General features: G+C 37.2%; 1 protein-coding gene across 3 annotated transcripts in view; it reads right to left on the minus strand.

The window, feature by feature from the left end:
• The window catches only part of FAR1 (fatty acyl-CoA reductase 1), a 64,321-nt gene that overhangs the window by 24,480 nt on the left and 18,997 nt on the right, over nucleotides 1–20,844 (minus strand). For all 3 annotated transcript variants that reach the window (XM_021685316.1, XM_021685315.2, XM_021685314.1), the window contains exons 2-3: nucleotides 8,657–8,852; nucleotides 4,429–4,604 (exon numbers count right to left, since the gene is read on the minus strand). In XM_021685316.1, the coding sequence (XP_021540991.1) occupies nucleotides 4,429–4,604; nucleotides 8,657–8,845 (365 nt within the window). In that variant the 5' untranslated portion in view covers nucleotides 8,846–8,852. The remainder of the gene's footprint in view (nucleotides 1–4,428; nucleotides 4,605–8,656; nucleotides 8,853–20,844) is intronic.

The raw sequence follows: 20,844 nt of genomic DNA on the forward strand, positions 1-20,844 counted from the left end.
GGGAATGTTTTAAAAAATCACAATAGTTTTAGGTACTTTCCAAAATTCTTACATTTTTCAGGATTTAAGAAGAAAAAAATCCAATTATTCTTTTAAAAGGCCAGGATATGTCACTGATAGAATCTGGTCCACTTGACTATAAAGCAGTGCTTTGATATCTATTCGCATTTGCAAAACAACGGGGATGGGGAGGGTACTGTTTTGGAAGAAGTATACAGAAAATATTCTGTTACAGGCTCCTGAGGACAGGACAACAAGTTCTGGGTCACCAAGAACAAAAAATAATTCATGAGAGAAAAAATTCCTGTGCATTATTTTTTCTTTTAATTTAATAGTATCCGAGGGTTCACGAAAACATACTAGAAGGAATTTTTTTTTTTAATGAAGTAATTGGTTTGAGGTCTTACAATCACGAGTGTATCTTTTTTCTTCCTTATCTGAACTGAAGGGGGAAAATCTGCTCAAATGGAAATCCAGCAAAAAAGACATTTCACAGAGAGGATACAGTCCACTAGACTGTAAGGCAATATGCTATTTTCTTTTGCATTTGTAAAACAATGAAGCAAGGGAGAGTAAGGTTTGGGGAGCAGTACACAAAGGATATTCTGTTACAGGTTCCTGAGGATGGTGACAGAATTTCTGGGTCACTGAAAATAAGGAATAACTTCAGAGAGAACACTCCTGTACCTTGTCTACTATCCCTGTACCTGAGAGCCCAAACCTGAAGGCACATTATATACTTACATAAGTAACTCTCAGTATCTCTGCAAGGCTAATAATCTCACTCTATTTTACCACCATCCAATTTCTACTCCATTGAACTTCTGGCTGAGACCCTGACACGTTAGATCACTAGAAAGCCAAAAAATAATAATAATATTTTCATGGTTTGATTATATGGAGCCATAAACGCATCTTAAATAACATTAGCTTTTGGAGGAGGGGGCAAAAGAACACATCTTTTGTTAATTATGGTCCATCATTAATGTAGACATAGAAGCCACTTCAAAAAAAAAAAAAAGTAAGAAAACTCAACTTGAACTGCCTAATAAATCTTCTTGTTCATCTGTCTTGCACAGATATCCTGGATTGTTCAAAATCTGTGTTGATAATACTTCTAAGACCTTAAACCAGAGAGCTCATGCTTGGCATGACAGACACCTGAGAGCTTATTAAAAATGTAGATTGCTGGACCTCATCCTCAGGCACTTTGTAATGTCTGAATCGAAGCCTGGAAAACTATATATATGTAACATATATATATATTTATTCATGTAGTTTTATATATTAAATTATATATATATAAAAATATATATATTTATATTTAAAGATTTTATATTTTTATGTAACCTCTACCCTCAAGATCAAGAATCACATGCTCTACCAATTGAGCCAGCCAGGTGCCCCTGGAAAACTATATTTTAAATAACTTCCCCAGGCCATTTTGATATCTCTTTCCCCTTCCCCATTTCTGAGAAAATACTTCCTAGATGAGATCTCATCACTATTGCTTGCTGCTGATTTTTTTTTTTAATTTAATTAAGACACAAACACAGATGTCTAGGGACCAATTAATCAATCTTAAGGTAGGGGACCCAGACATTTATAATTTAAAATCATACTCAGGGGTCTCGCTACAGATAAATATTCCTGGGTATTATCCTAAACCAGAGTCTGAATTTTGCAGGTAGATTCTAAAATTCTGCATTTTTTAACACATTTTCCAGGAATTCCTAAGATTCATAATGCATTCTGAAGTGGGAGAGTTGGTGCCCTTAGACTCAATAGCTTCTTAATCCTTTCTCATCATCCATCTTTACTTCCACTCCTTTCAAAACACCTACTCCCATATTCCTATGTTCATATTCACATATTCTCACATTCAAATTGCTGCTCTCTGACATCTCGTACTAAGAATTTCCCCCAGACCACACCATCTGCCCCTCCAATTCCCTTCGTAAGCCTGTTTTCTGTCCTCATCATGGTCTCTAGTTTCTTGACACTCCTTTACTCTCAACCCCACTGTCCTATCTTCATTTTCTTTCTTTACTACCTTAGGAACAACAGACCCCAGGATCAAATAGTTAAGAAATTCCCTTCATCATCCTCAATGTCACTCTCCCCTCATCTTTTGTCAGTATTTCTTTACAATTCCTAATCTTGATACCCACTTTTTCCCACCTCAAGATTTATAAACCACCAAATCTGAAAATAAATGAGCTCTACCACCCTCAATTCTCACAGCACTTAATGTACACTCTTTAGTGACTCCTTACTTTCTATCCTACTTTACTGTTATTTAAGCAAATCCATCTCCCTTATTAGACTATAAGGACTTTGCAAATAGGATCTGTGTGCAATTTTTCTTTGTTTCTTACAAAATATTGGGTATAATGTTGGGAGTAAAATCTGGATTATTTTTTGCCCTGGCAATAAAGTCTTTGTGCCACTTTTTATTTGTGGCAGTTAAAGTTAAAAATGATTATAAAGAGTGTTTTTTAAGCAGTTATTACATGCCAACTTACACTATTTTAGAATGTCCGGCCCAAATCTAATGTTGCAATATCACCATTTACACATTAATACACATTAAAACTGCTTCACAGGAAACAATAATTTCAATGTAATTGACTCAGGTTAGGTCAGTAAATACAGATGCCTTGACAAGGCAATAAATTTTATTATTCATCTATCTATCTTCCTTGCACTATGAGATCACTAGTAAAAGATGAAATAGCGAAAAGATTTCCCTTTCATTAATGGTAGACTTGCTTACCTCAAGGGGAAAAGAGAGAAAAGGTTCCCTGAAAGGACTGCACTTTGGCCATTCTCATAAAGGTTACTCTGAGGAGTTTCACCTTAAGTAATGTCTGTTTGCAAGCAATTTCCCTTTAAAAGCATCTAACTTCCCCTTTAAGTTAATGAGGACTATACCACAATTATCTGGTAAATATATACCTTTTTTTCTTGAAAACAGTTTCATATGGCTGTGTGAATTTTCTTTTGGTTATGAAAAACAATGAAAGCTAGAACTATGGGGGGAAATATCTGTTAGGTTATTATTTAATACTAAAAACCTGCCTGTTATCACACTATCCAAGGATAATAAGTGCCAAATATCAAAAGATATATATAAATACACATATATGTACACACACCTTTTATGAAAGTGAAATTCTGCTATAGCTCTACTAAGATTCTTTTGTCACTTTTGAATCATGAACACATAATGGCTGTATAGAAACAACTAAAAAGTAAATAAATCATTATCACCAGATAATAAATGATAAAGTCAAAGTTAGAGCTAAGGTATGTAATTCCAAAGCTCATGTCCTGTCCAGTACACAGTGCTGCCTCAGCTTCCTCAAGTATAAAATGGACTTGCCCACAATATTACAGTGGTAACATCAGCATGGAATAAAATAATGAATGAGAAAATTTACCCTGAAAACTATAAAGTACTATTAAAGAAATGTAAGTGACTATCACAGTGTTCTCACCTGGAATATAGGCAAAACTTATTGTAATGCTTTGTTGCTGAACTGTCACATTATATAATGCCAATTAAGATTTATACTTCTATATTAAAGACTTTATGGGAAATAATCTCAAAACCCTTTATAAACAAAATTTAACTTAAAAACATTTTAAGAAGGACTTCAAGTAATTGTAAAGCCTAAAAAAGTCTGCACCATTTTAACTGGCATAAGACTATACAATTAGATTAACACTAAAAAACAGTATTTTTGAACATATCAAAAAGAATCCTCTGAATTAAGCACCATTATCTGAAATGCGTATCTGTGAAATTTTTTTAAAAAATAGTAAACATTTAAAATGTTATTTTTTTCTTGAAACAGGCATTTGACAGAAGTCCAAATTATTTTCCTTTTTTTCAAATTATTTTTCTAATTAAACTTATGTCCACTACTGCCTGTCCCTAATACTGCTACCAAGTTTTAAAACAAAAAGAAGGTATAACTTAAATTTATAAGCCATTTTATCTTACTCTGCAAAACCTGAGTTCAATTTTTTTTTTTCTAATTTTCAGATGGATATGTGCAGAGTAGAAAAATAAAGCCATTGAGATTTAGGCTTCTGAAAGAATGGAGGGAAGAGGAAACAAACCCTATTAGCTGTTAGGACTGACACACCTACCGAAGGTAAATTTCTCTTTCTTCTACTCTATACTTCCCTGCCTTACAGTTAAATTCAAGGCAACTTCGTCTAATATACAGATTAGCTGTCCAATGTTTCTAAACTGCTAACAAGAAGAAGAAAATTCTCTTAACACTCTTTAGGACATTGAAAGCTACAATTAACATAGGGCAAACAGTTTCAAATCACTTTCAAAACAATTTGACTAAAAAGAATTCAAATTTTTAAACTATGCTGAAGTTCAAATATCATATAAATACCTTTACTTACCTTAAATTTTCATTAAACCTCACTGTAGCTGCACAGTGGAATATAATATTGATAGAATCTATGATGATCTCTTCATCTTCTTCACTAAGAGCCAGTTTTGGTTGGGTGAGTTCACTGTTGATTGCTATAACTTTCTCTCTAAAATCTGGATTTTCATCTCTTAATCTGTCAAAGAGCTATCCAAGGGGATAAAATATGTTAGAGTAGTATTTTTCAACTTTCTTTTTTTTTTTTTTAATTAACATTATAATGTATTATTTGTTTCAGGGGTACAGGTCTGTGATTCTTCAGTCTTAAACAATTCACAGCGCTCACCATAGTACATACCCTCCCCAATGTCCATCACCCAGCCACCCCATCCCTCCCACCCCAGTATTTTTCAACTTTCTAAAACCCATTAGCACCCCACCAAGGATCACTATTCTGAAAACTTCAACTATGTTAATCCTAAAATTGCTATTTTTTTTTTTTTAAAGATTTTATTTATTTATTTGACAGAGAGAGAGAGAGCACAAGTAGACAGAGAGGCAGGCAGAGGGAGAGGGAGAAGCAGGCTCCCCGCGGAGCAGGGAGCCCGATGCGGGACTCGATCCCAGGACCCCGGGATCATGACCTGAGCCGAAGGCAGCCGATTAACCAACTGAGCCACCCAGGCGCCCTAAAATTGCTATTCTTAACTGCTATCATTCTGTACAGAAAACACCCTGTGAAACCCACATTATTATCCCCATTTTACAGATGAGGAATCTAAGACACAGAGAAGTTAAGTAACTTGACAAGGACACAGAGCTGGTAGTTTGCAGAGTTAAATTTGAACTGCCCATGCCTTTGCTGACTAGAGTGTATTGCACCGTCCCTCAGAATAGACTTAAGCAGTACAGACATCAGGACAATGTTTAAAATGATCATTCAGATTTCTAAAATCCAGATCTTAATTTATCTCTTCATTTTATTTTGGTTTTATTCTGTTACAGTAGATTACAGTAAAATAACATTATTCATGGTCTATATTAAATTTGTAAAACCTACAAAATTTTTAAAGGAAAAAAAATATGTGTTGAAGGGAAAAAAGTTGGCAAGCAAATATGCAGATTAGAATCTGGACAAACGAGAAATATCATATATACAGGATTCTAACCCTAAAATTCAATATTCCTTAAGTATACTGGAAGAAATAAATTAACTAAAGAATCAGTTAGATCCCAAGGTGATTACAGTGTAAAGGCACATTCGATTGTGAGTCAAATTTAATTTTTCATCCCAGATTTTATAAAGAAATACTGATGCTCTCTCCAGATCACTGCTCTATTACACTTTGACTCTCCACTTCATTTAAATCCATACTTGTAGTTTAAGCAGAGATTCTCAATCTGGGAAGAAAAATCTATACACCTTATATAATGCTTGCTTTCACTTCCTAAATGGATATAACAGTGTTCCCTTCCACTACTGTTACCTAGTGATTTCAATATTAATGTGTTCTTATATTAATTATTAAATATCTACTAAGCATTTCAGATGAGCCAGGCACCTTCTAGATACTGAGAAAACAAAGCAACAATCTTTCCCGAAAGCTATTTAGAATATGATAGGAAAAGCCAGATAAGTAAACACAATTAAAATACTATATATTTTTTTTTTTTTAAGATTTTATTTATTTTTTAGAGAGCGAGAGAGAAACAGCATGAGAGGGGCAAGGGTCAGAGGGAGAAGCAGGCTCCCCGCTGAGCCGGGAGCCCGATGTGGGACTCGATCCCAGGACCCTGGGATCATGACCTGAGCCGAAGGCAGACGCTTAACCATCTGAGCCACCCAGGCGCCCTAAAATACTATATTAAAGGTAATAAAATAGGGGTAATACTACAGTGCTATGAGACTGTACAGGAGAAACAACTAACCCCGCTGGGGAAGCACCAGAAATTATAAAATAGAACGATAGTGTTCCAGGCAGAGAAAGCAGCATGTATAACCACCTAGAACTGAGAGAGCATTAACATTTGGGGAGTTAAAATAATTCAATAAGACTTGGCAAATGACTGAATAGGAGGGATAAGGAAATGTGAACTCCACAAGGACGGGGACCACATCTATTTTGCTCAGCACACAGGTCCTTATTAGCTGAGTGCCCGGCAAGATGTAGACATGATAAACATTTGTTAAGTGAATAAACTCATCAGGTGGAAAACATGGGAAGAGAACAAAGTACAGTTACGGAGACACAGTTCAGTTTTTTGAATGTTGGGTGTAAAGGGCCTGTGGGACACCCAGAGCACACATCTAGTAGAGGTAACTGGATCTTGCGGGTCTGAAGTTCAGGGAAGAGAAGAGCCAGACTATCCATACAAATTTTACTAACTACATACAGAGAGCCCTGGGAAGAGAAGATCACCCAGGTAGCAGCAGTGATGAGCACCCTTGGTCCAGACTAGATGAAGCTTTTTCCAAATCTATTAAAATACAACCATTTGTCTCACGTGAAACAGAGGGTGCTGAGTAATCACCTAACTGGATCTAGTAAGAAGAGATCAAGTCCTAGGACAGAACTCTGAAGAATATCAACGTTTAAAGGGCGGGCAGGAAAAAAAACCAACCTGAGGAATGACCAGAAAAGTACTTTTAATACCTTGAATTCACACTTTTCATTCTCCCACACTGCCAATGACCTTTAACTCCCCTTCATATCAGACATCTCCAACCACCAAGATAGGGTCATGCTGCTTTGCAAGTTACATCTGAGACCTGATGCTCTTCCCTTCTCTAGCCACCATCTCTTTATTCAACACTACCTTTTCCAGTACTTTTAATCCATGGGCACCCCGCCAGTTCCTACTTTATTATGTTCACTAATGGTCTCTTTGATATGCTTTATTCCCTTTCCAGAATTTATTTCGTGGTCAATTATTTTAGTTCAATCCACCACCATATTAATGGAGTTTCTTTTCCTGGAGACATTCATCAGTGGTTCTCACCTTGGGGAAATTTTACCCCCAAGGGAACATCTGGTGATGTCTGGAGACATTTTTGGTGGTCACAACTGGGAGGTGGGGCCAGGAGGGTCCGGAGCTTCTCGCATCTAAACTCCATGTAATATATAATTAGGCTAAATTACAAAAGTTCAATAAATCTCAGGCTTTAAGTGTAAGGCATTCTTTTTCTTTACATATTAGACTTATTGTGGAGGAAAGTTTTTAGACCCACTGCCCTGGAGACCCCATAGGAGATGCCCAAATCTTTGACATTTTACTCAGGCTCTCAATTCCAGCCAAGACTTTAACACCAATAATTGCTCCTATCCAGTCTCTCTTGACACTTCTATACTCCCTCTTTCTTCCCTTTTCCCTCTTAAAAACTCTCTAGCCCATTAAGGCAAGGATTCTATCTTATTTATCCCTGAATTCAACCTCCTACATCAAGTCAAGTGTCCAGCACTGAGTATGCACAGTAAATGTTTTCTGAAATATAAAAAATGAGTAATAATAAATAACCTCTTATTAGAGGAGGGAGTCAGGAGGGAGATTAAAACATACTAATTACAAGTGATTAAAAGGTACTAGACACTACCTAATAACTAAAAAATTACATAGCTACTATACTAAACTTACTGCCAATGACTGTCAGATAAATTCATTCAATCTGAGAGAATTCAAAGCTTACAATTATGAGATAATTTTACTCCAGCTCATTTCCATTTTTTCTTATCAATATACTTCTCCAAAGTTTCAAAATGCATGACCTATTCTTGCATTCTAAATGACCCCTCTGTCATCATGTTCTTATTTATCAAATGGGAATATGTGGCTTTGCTACTTCCTAACACTGTTGTGGGGAGAAATCAGTGCTTACAAATTTTTAAGTGTTATCAAGGGACAGTGTTTCACAGCATCGTAGGTACTAGTTAGAAACTACCTCTTAGTTACTTATTACCCTGAATACTATCTAAAATACCTAATTACAAGTAATAGGTCTCAAATATTCTAAGAACACATTAAATATCTAACATATAGGTATTTTAGAACTTGTTATACAATTTTGCCCATCAGAGAGGAAAGCTTTTTTTCTCCTACTAAGCACAAGTCATATCCAGTTTATTGCCATCCTGTAGGATTTTTTTTTCACTAATTTTTTTCAGGACACTGAAGAAATAAACTGAGCTATTGATGATTACAATAGTTATATATACAAACACACACTCTTCTTTTCTCCAAATGATCATTTTCCCCCCACTTACCTTGCCACTAATAACTTCTTCCACTCGCTCCTGGGGTGTCTGTCCAGCTTTCTGCCTCACCAAAACATACACTGAATTCACCTTAGGACAAGACCTCAGCAACTTTTCCAGAAGTACCTTCCCTAGGAAACCGGTAGCTCCAGTGAGGAGGACATTCTTGCCTTCATAGTATTCTGGGATTGAAACCATTCTGATCCTAAGGAAAACACAGCAAATAAACATCAGTTCAAAGATTTATGTTGATTCTTATGTACTAAAAATCTCTTGGTATCGAAATAAATATTTTAAAGGACAGGCAAAAATTAAAGTCAAATGTTAACAAAAGGGGCCTTTAACCTTTGATCCACTGCAGTAAGGTGGAAAGAACAACGAACTGCAAAATTGGCTTCTGATCCCTGTGTTTTCCCCCCTGGATCACCTCAGACAAATCACTCACCTTCTCTGGGCCTGGGCTTCCTTAGTATAGTTTGTACTAAATGACCTCTAAAAATTCCTTCCAGCAATAAGAACCCAAATCTTCATTTAAACCTCTGTTAAACCCTACACACAAATGAATCCTATTTCTCTGTCTCCAAAAGGATTTATAACACCAAATACAGGTCAGCAGCAAGACTCAATTGCCTAGCTTATATAACATGGTGACGTATCATATTCACCTATCATCACCAGTTGGAACAAGAAGAGGTAATACCAAGTCCTTTCTTTTCCATGTCTGGAGTGACAATATATCCAAAAGGTGCTTAAATCTCCCTTTTAAAAAAGTCACAGAAAGGAATACATGGGTTGACTTATCCTCCCTGTCCAAATTCTACTAAAAGAACCATAAACAAAAGAACCATGATGAATAGAAAAAAATCAAGATGCAGAAGGTTTCATGCAGTATGTCGCTATTCAAAGCTCAAACACATTCAAAACAATGCTCTTTATTGTTTAGAAATACACACACATGATAATATTAATAGATGCTTGCGAGGGAGTGCAATACAATCAGAGAAGAGCTTTCAACTTCAATTGTATTTACATTTTCTTTATGCTAGGAAGTAGATACCTGTGTTTTATGTCTAAATTTTTCATAATGATAAAAATAATTAATTCATAACAATCTGAAGATAAGAAATAGACCAATTAACAAGCAGAAAGTAGGGAAGGAAGGAAGGAAAGAAGGAACGTATTTCTAGAAGAAACAGCCAAGACTAAACTGACAGAGAAGCCATAGCAGAAGAAATAGCAATCCAAGCAAAGCAAGCATAGGAAAGGACTTATACGGAGGCAAGAGATATCCCAACTCCCTGAACAAAGAACACCAAGCTCAGGATCAAGAAGCTGAATTAAAGCATAGGGAAATCAAGGTAATTAAAGGATTGCTCACACAACAGCAGAGCCACTCATGACAGTCTTACTTCCTGTATAAACTTGGGCTCCCGAGACTTAGTATTCAGATCTGCTGAGAAGAACATAGAGCATGGGTGCTAGGAACAAAAGTGAAGTAGGGCTGAACCTGACATTGCTCCTAACATCCACAAATTTTGGTGGGGCAGGTGGGGAATCAGGAGAGGAAACTAAAGCAACCAAAAGGAAAAAAGTCTCACAACACTTGAGCCTCAGAATAAATTTTAGGTTCTAAGCCTATCGGACTGCTGTTGGCCCTTAAGACAAACTCATGCAGAACTCTCCATCAATAATCTCCTTTAGAGAAAAGCTCTTTTGGAAAAACAGACCTCAAAAAACTGAGAGGAAGCCAGTATGAACCACCAAAACCAATCATCCTGCTCCTTCATAAATATGAATAGATAACCAAGGATCACCAGATATTTAAGAAATGCTTAACAAAATTAAAAGAAGGACCAAAATGAAAAGCAACAGAATCAACCACAAAGGAAATGAAGGTAATGAAAAATTTAAAGAGAATTTAAATTCTAATACAAATTCTTCAAGCCATTCACAAGAATATTGCATCCATAAAATAAACAAACTACTATGAAAAAGAAACAGAAGAATAAGAAAGCATGTGAAAATTAGAAATTCAGATGAACAAGAAAATCCAAAAATACATAAACTATTAAAATTAAGTGGAACTTAAAAAGGTCACTAAATACAAGGTTTATATGGAAAAAAGCAAATATATTTCTATACATCAGCAACACAGAAAATCAAGTAACAACAACAACAACAAAACTATACCACTTACCACACCATCCAAAACACCAAGACACTATGGAAAATAGCCAGTATTGATAAGGACATAGAGAAACTGAACCCATGCACATTGCTTGTGGGAATGTAAAATGGTTCAGCTGCTGTGGGAAACGGTGGTGGTGTCTTAAAAAGTTAAACACAGAATTATATGACCTTGCAATTCCACTCCTAGGTATATACCCCAAAAAACTGCCAACAGGTATTCAAACAAGTACATATACATGCATGTTTATAGCAGCACTGTTTGCAACAGCCAAATAGTACAAATAGCTCAAAAGATCCATCAACAGATAAATGGATAAACAAATTACAGCATACACCTACAACGAAATACTATTCAGCCATAAAGAGGAAGGAAGAACTGACACTACACTAGGGGAATGAACTTCAAAAACATACTAAGTAAAATAAGCCAGATACAAAACATCACATACTGCATTGATTTCCCATATAGAAATATCCAGAATAAATCAATCCATAGAGACAGAATGCAGATTGGTGGTTGGCAGGGGCTGAGGGGTAGGGAGAGTGGGCAGTGAAGAGAAACTGCCAGGGGCGCCTGGGTGGCTCAGTCGGTTAAACGTCTGCCTTGGGCTCAGGTCATGATCCCAGAGTCCCCAGATCAAGCCCCACATCGGACTCCCTGATCAGTGGGGAGTCTGCTTCTCCCTCTGACCCTCACCCCATTCTCGTGCTGTCTCTCAATCCCTCTCAAATAAACAAAATCTTTTAAAAAATAAAATAAAATAAAATGTTAATACAGGGATGCCTGGGTGGCTCAGTCAGTTAAGCGTCTGCCTTCAGCTCAGGTCATGATCCCAGGGTCCTGGATCAAGTCCCGCATCAGGCTCCTTGCTCAGCGGAGAGTCTGCTTCTGCCTCTCCCTCTGCCTGCTGCTCTGCCTGCTTGTGCTCTTTCTTTCTCTGACAAATAAATAAATAAAATCTTTTAAAAAATAAAAAATTTAAAAATAAAATGACTAATATATTGTATAAATTTTACCTCAATAAATTTTTTTTTAAACTACCAAAAGTTAGAAATAAACTGAAAGATATTTGAGACCTCTCTTCTGAAAACTACAAAACACTGAGAGAAATTAAACAATACCTAAATAAATAGATACACAATGTACATTCCTGGATTAGAAGACATCTTTATACAATGTCAGCTCACCCTCCTTAGATTCAATACAATCCCAATCAAACTCTAAGTTGTTTTACATGTGGATGGAAACTAAGATTCTAAAATGTTATAGAAATACAAAGGGACAAGAATAGCCAAGACAAGCACTAAGAACAACAAAGCTGGAGAAATTCATTACCGTATAACAAGATACATTATAAAGCTACAGGAATGTGTTTTTGGAACAAAGAATACTGCAGTCAATTCACTATCCCTATATAAAATGAATCCTGACTGCTACCTCATACCACACACAAAAATGAATTCTAGATAGACTATACACTTAAATGTGAAAGGTAAAATAATTACGTATCTAGAGGATGACAGAGCACATCTCCATCATCTTGGGGTAGGCAAACATTTATTAAACAGGACACAAGAAGTGCTAACCAGAAAAGAAAATGAATGAACAATCATGAAATGAAGGAACAATCACTACATACAACATGCATGGGGCTCACAATGAGAACACTGAGCCAGAGGCCAGACACACAAAGTGTATACTATATAGTGTCATTTACATAAAGTTCAAAAACAGGCAAAACTCATCAGTTAAAAGTCAGAAGAATGGTTATCTTGCAAAGAAGTAGTGACCAGAAGGGGGTGTGAGGGAGGCTTCTGGGATACTGGTTAAGACTTTCTGAATGTATGCTATACACCAATAAAAAATGTACTTTAGAAAATAAAAACATTGTGTGACCACATGTCCTGGTTTGCCTGGAACAAACTGGTTTATACATGCTATCCCAACTTAAGTTTGAGTAGAGCCCTCTGAAGTCTTTCAGTACGCACAATAAATTATACGGTTACTCTAGTTATAACCAGCTTCAGGTCTAAATGAGACTATTTCAAGATTTCAGTGACCAAAAGCCTAATTAAAACAATAGTGGGGGCGCCTGGGTGGCTCAGTCGTTAAGCGTCTGCCTTCGGCTCCAGTCATGATCCCAGGATCCTGGGATCGAGCCCCGCATCGGGCTCCCTGCTCCGCGGGAAGCCTGCTTCTCCCTCTCCCACTCCCCCTGCTTGTGTTCCCTCTCTCTCTGTCTCTCTCTCTGTCATATAAATAAATAAAATCTTTAAAAAAAAATAGTGTATTATAAAGTTAAAATGTTAATAACCTCATAGGGGAGATATGAAGAAACTGTGCATCGACATACTTAACAAATCTGGTAGGTATTAATAACAATTATATGCTAATTACATGTTAACCACAGTGTACTGAGAACATGACCTAGAACAAGCATCTGATTCTCTAAGCTTCATTTTTTTCATATGTAAGAGTTTATTCAATAAATACTATTAAGCACCTATGAGATACCAGCCACAAGAAAGTTTGCCACAGGTGTACATATGCATTTAAAACAGAAAAAGATATCAGGCAGTTTTCCCTTTAATAATTGAGGATTTACAGTCTGAATATATGATTGGCTCAACCCTAAACTAACAAACTACATACTTTCTTCTCTCATCTACAAAGACAACTTCCCTCTAAAGCCTAAATAGCAAATCTGTTAACACCAAATAGCAGAAAATTTTTATCAAACTTAATTCTGTCTCCTCAAGCTTAGCAATATAAAGGCTGTTTGCTAAGAAGGTTGAAGAATGAAACTGCTTATCAGGTTCAGGTAACTAGCCCAAAGCTATTTACATGTGACTTACATGGTTTTCTTCACAGAAGAATTCCCACAAGTCTCCGACTTTATCACAATGTTACCAAAAACTTCACAGGCACTAAGTATTTTTAAACTCTGTGTCTAGGTATTCTTTTTTTTTTTTTAAAGATTTTATTTATTTATTTGACAGAGAGATAGCGAGAGCAGTAACACAAGCAGGGGGAATGGGAGAGGGAGAAGCAGGCTTCTTGCTGAGCAGGGAGCCCGATGTGGGACTCGATCCCAGGACCCTGGGATCATGACCTGAGCCGAAGGCAGACGCTTAACGACTGAGCTACCCAGGCGCCCTGTGTCTAGGTATTCTTGATTCCTCCCATCCACCAATAATTTCACCCTACTAATTTAATGGCGAAGCCAGCATAAATAAGAATTCTTTCAAGGAAAGTCCAGACTTGTCACATCTTCCACATAGGTCCTGCTGACAGAGCCAGAAGCTACTAGAAAGATGGAAGCCAGGAAAGAAAATGCTGCCAATCCTTCTAGAGCATGCTGTTTTAATTCCGATTGTGTGATTCTACTCCACAGCAAGATATCTAAAGCTCCTGTCATCTGCTGAAAAGTAGCTGCAGCATTGCAATACTGAGGAAAAACAGCGGCATTATCATTCCTGTGTGCTGGGGCGGAAAGGCTATGAAACGTGATTCATATTTATTTTTACTGTTCTTGAGCTGCCTTATAGAAAACATCACTTAACAGTGGCAGCTGAGTATTTTCTTCAAAAAATACCTTATCCTCACAGAACTAGAACAAATACTAAAATTTGTATGGAACCACAAAAGACCCTGAATAAGCCAAAGCAATCTTGAGAAAGAACAAAGTTGGAGGTATCACAATCCCAGATTTTAGGACACACTACAAAGCTGTAGTAATCAAAACAGTATGGTACCGGCACAAAAGGAGACACACAGATTAACACAACAGAATAGAGCTCAGAAATAAACCCATGCTTATATGGTCTATTAATCTATGACAAAGAAAGCAAGAATATACAATGGGTAAAAGACAGTTTCTTCAACAAATGGTGTTGGGAAACTGGACAGCTACATGAGAAAGAAACTGGACCACTTTCTTAACACCATACACAAAGCTAAACTCAAAACAGATTAACGACCTAAATGGAAACCTGAAACCATAAAACTCCTAGAAGAAAACATAGGCAGTAATCTCTTTGACTTCAGCCTTAGCAATATTTTTCTACCTGTCTCCTCAGGCAAGGGAAACAAAAGCAAAAATGAACTACTTAGAGTGTGCCAAAATAAAAAGCTTTTGCACAGCAAAGGAAACCACCAATAAAATGAAAAGGCAACCTACTGAATGGGAGAAGACACTTGCAAATGATATATCCAAAATACGTAAAGAACTTATACAATTCAACACCAAAACCCACAAATAATCTGACTCAAAATGGGCAGAGGACCTGAATAGACATTTCTCCAACAAAGACATACAGATGGCGAACAGGCACGTGAAAAGATGCTCAACATCACAAATTATCAAGGAAATGCAAATCAAAGCCACAATGAGATATCCCCTCATACCTGTCAGAACGATTAGTATCAAAAAGACAAAAATAACAATGCTGGTGAGGATTTGGAGAAAAAGGAACCCTCCTACACAGGTGAAGGGAATGTAAATTGGCGCAACCACTGTGGAAAACAGTATGGAGGGTCCTTGAAAAATTAAAAACATAATTACCCTATGATTCAGTAATTCCACTACTGGGTATTTACCCAAAGAAAACAAAAACACTAATTCAAAAAGATATGCACTCCTATGTTCACTGCAGCATTATTCACAATAGCCAAGATATGGAAGCAACCTAAGTCTCCACAGATGAATGGGTAAAGAAGATGTGGTGAATACACACACACACATACATACATACATACATACATATACACACCATGGAATATTACTCAACATAAAAAAAAAAAATGAGATCTTGGCATTTGGGACAACAAAAATGGACCTAGAGAGTATCATGCTAAGTGAAATGAGTCAGACAGAGAAAGACAAATATCATATGCTATCACTCATATGTGAAATCTAAAAAACAAAATAAATGAATAAACAGAAAGTAGAAACAGACCCATAAATACAGAAAAAGATCAGTGGTTGCCAGAGAAGAGGGGCAGGGGAATAGGCAAAAATGGGTGAAGGAGAGTGAGAGGTGGAGGCTTCCAGTCATGGAATGAGTAAGTCACAGGGATGAAAGGTACAGCATAAAGAATTCAGTCAATGGTATTATAACAGAGTTGTATGGTGACAGTTGATGGCTACACTTGTGGTGAGCAAAGCATAACATATATACTTGTTGCATTAGTATGTTGTACACCTGAAACTAACGTAACATTGTGTGTCTACTATACTTCAATTAAAAAAAAAAAATACCCTCTCTTATGGTTCCAAAGTTAAAGAGGCAGAACTCTTTTAAAAGACCAGTAAAAATGCTGGATACCAGATATCACTATTACTTTCAAGGTTTTCTTGCTAGAGTGGTTTTTCCCAGTGGTTTTACATTATGCATTTATATTTATATTTATATTTATATTTATATTAAGAAAACATATTACAGGGCGCCTGGGTGGCTCAGTCGGTTAAGCGTATGCCTTCGGCTCAGGTCATGATCCCAGGATCCTGGGATCAAGTCCCACATCGGGCTCCCTGCTCTGTGGGAGCCTGCTTCTCCCTCTCCCTCTGCCTGTCACACCCCCTGCTTGTGCTCTCTCTGTGTCAAATAAATAAAATCTTAAAAAAAAAAAAAAAGAAAACATATTGCAAATGTACTTAAATGGGGATACAATTCACTCACTTCCTACATTCACTCACTTCAAGTCCAGATGCTGCCATTTTGAAGCTGGAGATCCTAAGATAAATCTTAAACTACTACTCTGAACCTGTTTCCTTATCTGTAAAAAGAGAACATGCAGTAGGTTTTAAGGAGAAAAAGAGCCTGAAATGGCCACAAATGGAGAAACCACAAAGAACTTCCAAAATAGCACTCACTCGGTCAATATAAACTGCACCTTTGTAAAACAACTATACTCTCATTATAAATGTCCTAGTATTAGTGGAAGGCTAATCATCTTGTCTCAATTAGTTTTAGAAACTTAGTTAAGATAAATGAGTAAAGACCAAGTCGTCTCTCTCCCATTTCAACTTTTTTTTTTTTTAAAGAGTTCTTTCGGGCGCCTGGGTGGCTCAGTTGGTTAAGCGACTGCCTTCGGCTCAGGTCATGATCCTGGAGTCCCGGGATCGAGTCCCGCATCGGGCTCCCTGCTCGGCAGGGAGTCTGCTTCTCCCTCTGACCCTCCTCCCTCTCATGCTCTCTGTCTCTCATTGTCTCTCTCGCAAATAAATAAAATCTTAAAGAGTTCTTTCAATAGATAAAGCTATTAAAGTAAGAGATTGGGGTATTAAAATAACCAGAAAACTGCAAAAAATCTAGCAAAGGAAAAAAAGGCAGCTCTTAAAGTGCCAAGAAATGGGGATTCCTTTCCCTGTATTAGAGCTAGAAACAACTGTCATTAAAACTCTTACTACTCTGTCAACTAGTTGTTTCAGACACGTGCTAAGCAGAAAGACAAATATGAACAATTAATGTGGAGAGTAGGGAATGGCAGGAGGAAGGAGTAAGAGGCCATTCTCAAGATCTGAAGCCAAGTTTTACAGAAGATTCCCAGTGATGAGAAAAAATACTAACAAAGGGAAGAATGGAAAAGGAAAATCTATTAAGCACAAAAAACCCTTATCTCTCACACTTTCAGATACAGTCTCCCAAGTCTCTTTAATAATCCTCCTGCCTTAAGTTGCTCAGCACACCTATGGGCAGAGCCAAATTTGAACCAGTATCTTCAAACTAAATCCCACATTTTGGGGGTGGGGGGAGTAAAGTTTCTACTTGTCCTTTGAGGTGAGGTAAAGGCATCAACTCATGGATAAGGACTGAGTGCAAGCACTGGAAGAGAAGTTTAGAGAAAGTGAAGAGATTGGAAAAGATGGCCTTGAAGGCCTGTTTCATTTTCCACAATTCCCTCCAGGAGGAAGTAGAATAGCATTCTTCACTACAGGGCCTTCTTGGCATATGATAGACAAAAATCTGCTTCACAGAAATTTTAACATATGAAATAAGGCAAATTCTGGCTGAAGAATCCTTAAAATTCCACATTATTCCACAATAAGAGTCAACGGGCCTAACTAGCAACACAGAATAGAACTGTAACTATTAACTGGTTCAGGTAGACTCTTAAACAATTAAAATTCAAAGGCAATTAGATTTTACCAGGACTTCCCTGAGGGCCATTTCCAGAGGCAGCCAACAAAGAGAGAGAGCAGAAGAGGTCTACTGTCAAACAGAACTTGTCTCAAAGACCTTCTAGTTGGGCTTAATTATTGTCACTATCAGTCTGAATAAAAAAGACATTATCCTCAGGTTAAGAATATGCGCTTATCAAAGGTTAGTGGATTTATTTCCAACTCTGCTCCACCCAATCCACTGAAGGACCTTACCTAGATAGAATTATTCATTGGAATGTTAGAAATAAAAAACCCAGGTCAGGAGAGGTAGTAATAAGGGTGGAAGACAAGAAGCTCTGAGGTCTTGCTTAAGCTAAATAACAAATTCAAACATGTTTCTACAAATATCTATACCAAAAGAATCCTAAGGATCACTGAATTTTGATAACACGTATAGTATGTAACTGTGAAAAATAGAAATGTTGTGTGAGGGAGCGTGGCAGATCAGAATATACACCTTATGGATCACTTTGAGCTAAAGGCCATAGAGATTTAACAGATGCAGAAAGAAGTCTTCCCTGAGCTTCCCCTATCTGACTAAAAGCAGGAACTTTTGAGAAATGAGGACTGCCATAATGAGGACTCTGGGGGAGTTTTATGGCCAAGAAGATGATGTAAATAAAGGCAGCACTGAGATAAGTCTGCACAACAAACCTTATTAAAATAACCCCTATCTTCTATGATTTTCCCATATATTTACCTTCCTACGATTTACTGCTACCAGAAGCCCAAACTCCTTTTCCTTTGTCTAGCCAACTTCTCCATAATTTTTTTTGCGTTTTTAATGAACTTTATTTTTAAATTGTTTTTTATTTTAATTCCAGTATAGTTAACATACAGTGTTATATTAGTTTCAGGTGTACAACACAGTGATTCAAGAATTTTATACATTGCTCAGTGCTCATTATAAGTGTACTCTTTAATTCCCATCACCTATTTCACCCACCCTCCTCTCCCACCCATCACTTCATAATTTATCACCCTTTGTTAATATGGTCTATAAGCTTTCAAGTCTTAACCACCTCTCTTTGGGTTTTCAAGTCTTTTCTGTGACATGAAAACCCTAGCACACATAAAAAAAAAAAAAAGGAATCCCCATTTCTTATATATACACACACACATACACATACCCCTTTCCTCCTGTTAATCTGTCTTTTGTCAGTTTAATTAGCAGACACCAGTCACAGAACTTAGAGGGTAGAAGAAAAGTGTTTCCTCCACTACATAAGTAGGAAACTAAATCTCTAGTGAACCCATTTTCAGTACTGTATGAAATCAGGCCCTGCTATAAACTGTTTCCCGCTAAATAACATAGGCCCTTTGTGGAAACAAGCCTTTCATAGAACCTGATGCCATGATATAGTAGGAACCCTTGAGCTCTGAGTCTAGTAGGGCTGGGCTGGAATCCAGGTACACCCATTTATCTTAGGGGTGAACTTACTTACCTGTTTGGTTCTTTGGTTTTCTCATTTCTGAAATACAGATAGCATACCCAACCCCCTCTTCACTTCATAGCATTTGTGTGAAGATTAAATGTAATACACAAAAGACTAGACACATAATTACATTTTTACAGTTTTAAATAGCTCCACAAGAGCCCTTTCCAAATTTAGGAATCACAGTTGATTTAAGGCAGGCTGAATGGAATCCAAACTTTGAGAAACACTGCCTAGCCCATTTTCAAGGTAAAATGGAAGAAATAACAGGCAGGGACTTAAAAAAATCTTTAACCCTAACCTTTAGAACCTAATACCTGTCCACCTCAGGGAATGAAGAACTTCAACCTAAAGGCCCCACCCAAGCTACTGCACTATTAGGGAGAAAAACCCTGGCAGCGCTTTCAGAAACCTGATTTCACCATCAATGTGGGATGTATAGAATATCTGCGGCCTTAAATCTGGACTTCTATTATTTGGTAGATGAGCTTCTGAGACATCCACCTTTCAAAAAGTTGCAGTTAATTCCCTATTCTCATAGTATGGGTCTAGACCAGAGGGTGGCAAACTATTGCCCCAGAGTCAAATCTCTCCTAATTCCCTTTTTTTAAATAAAATTTTGTTGGAACACAACAACACCCTGCCTTGTGAATTACCCATACTTGCTTTTATACTTAAACAGCAGAGCTGAGTACTCACAACAGAGACGTTATGGCCCACAAAGCCTAAAATATTTACTGTCTAGCCCCTAACAGAAAATTTGTAGACCCCTGGCCTAGACCAAGATCCTGAGTTTCTGTTCCAGTTCCTGGGTCATATTGTGTTCCCACTAAGCCAGAATGCTGACTGTTCCTCCTGGCTGAACTCTCATAGTCTGCCTAGCTCTTACAAGTTCCCTATCCCCAGAATCTGTCCCTAAACCTAGAGCTTCTATTTGGAAATTCTATTTCAATCTTAAATAAATTCTGGACCCTATGGAAATGAAACATTCTAGTGATAAATAAAGCTGTATCCAAAGACACCTACTCCAGTTCCTCAAGGCACAAAATTCCACACCTCAAATATTTTTGCCAGTCCAATTTAGAACCAAGTTCATGAGGCACTGCCCCGCCCCCCCCCGACAATAGCCAAAAGGTTAATAATTTGTATACCCTCTTTGGGAGGCTACAGCCTTATTTTTAGGCCAGATAAATCCCTCTATAGGTGCTTCCCTAACTTTAATGTGCACACAAATGACCTGGAGACCTTGTTAACACACAGATTCTGATTCAACAGGTTTGGAATGAGCCTAAGATTCTTCATTGCTAACAGTTCCTAAGTGATGCTAGGAACCACACACTCTAAGTTGTAAGACTATACTAAACCCAGTGATCCTGAGTGCCAAGACTATTTAATAACCTGTAAT

The sequence above is a fragment of the Neomonachus schauinslandi genome, chromosome 11 (genome assembly GCF_002201575.2).
Source record: "Neomonachus schauinslandi chromosome 11, ASM220157v2, whole genome shotgun sequence".
In the NCBI taxonomy this organism is placed as follows: Eukaryota; Metazoa; Chordata; class Mammalia; order Carnivora; family Phocidae; genus Neomonachus; species Neomonachus schauinslandi.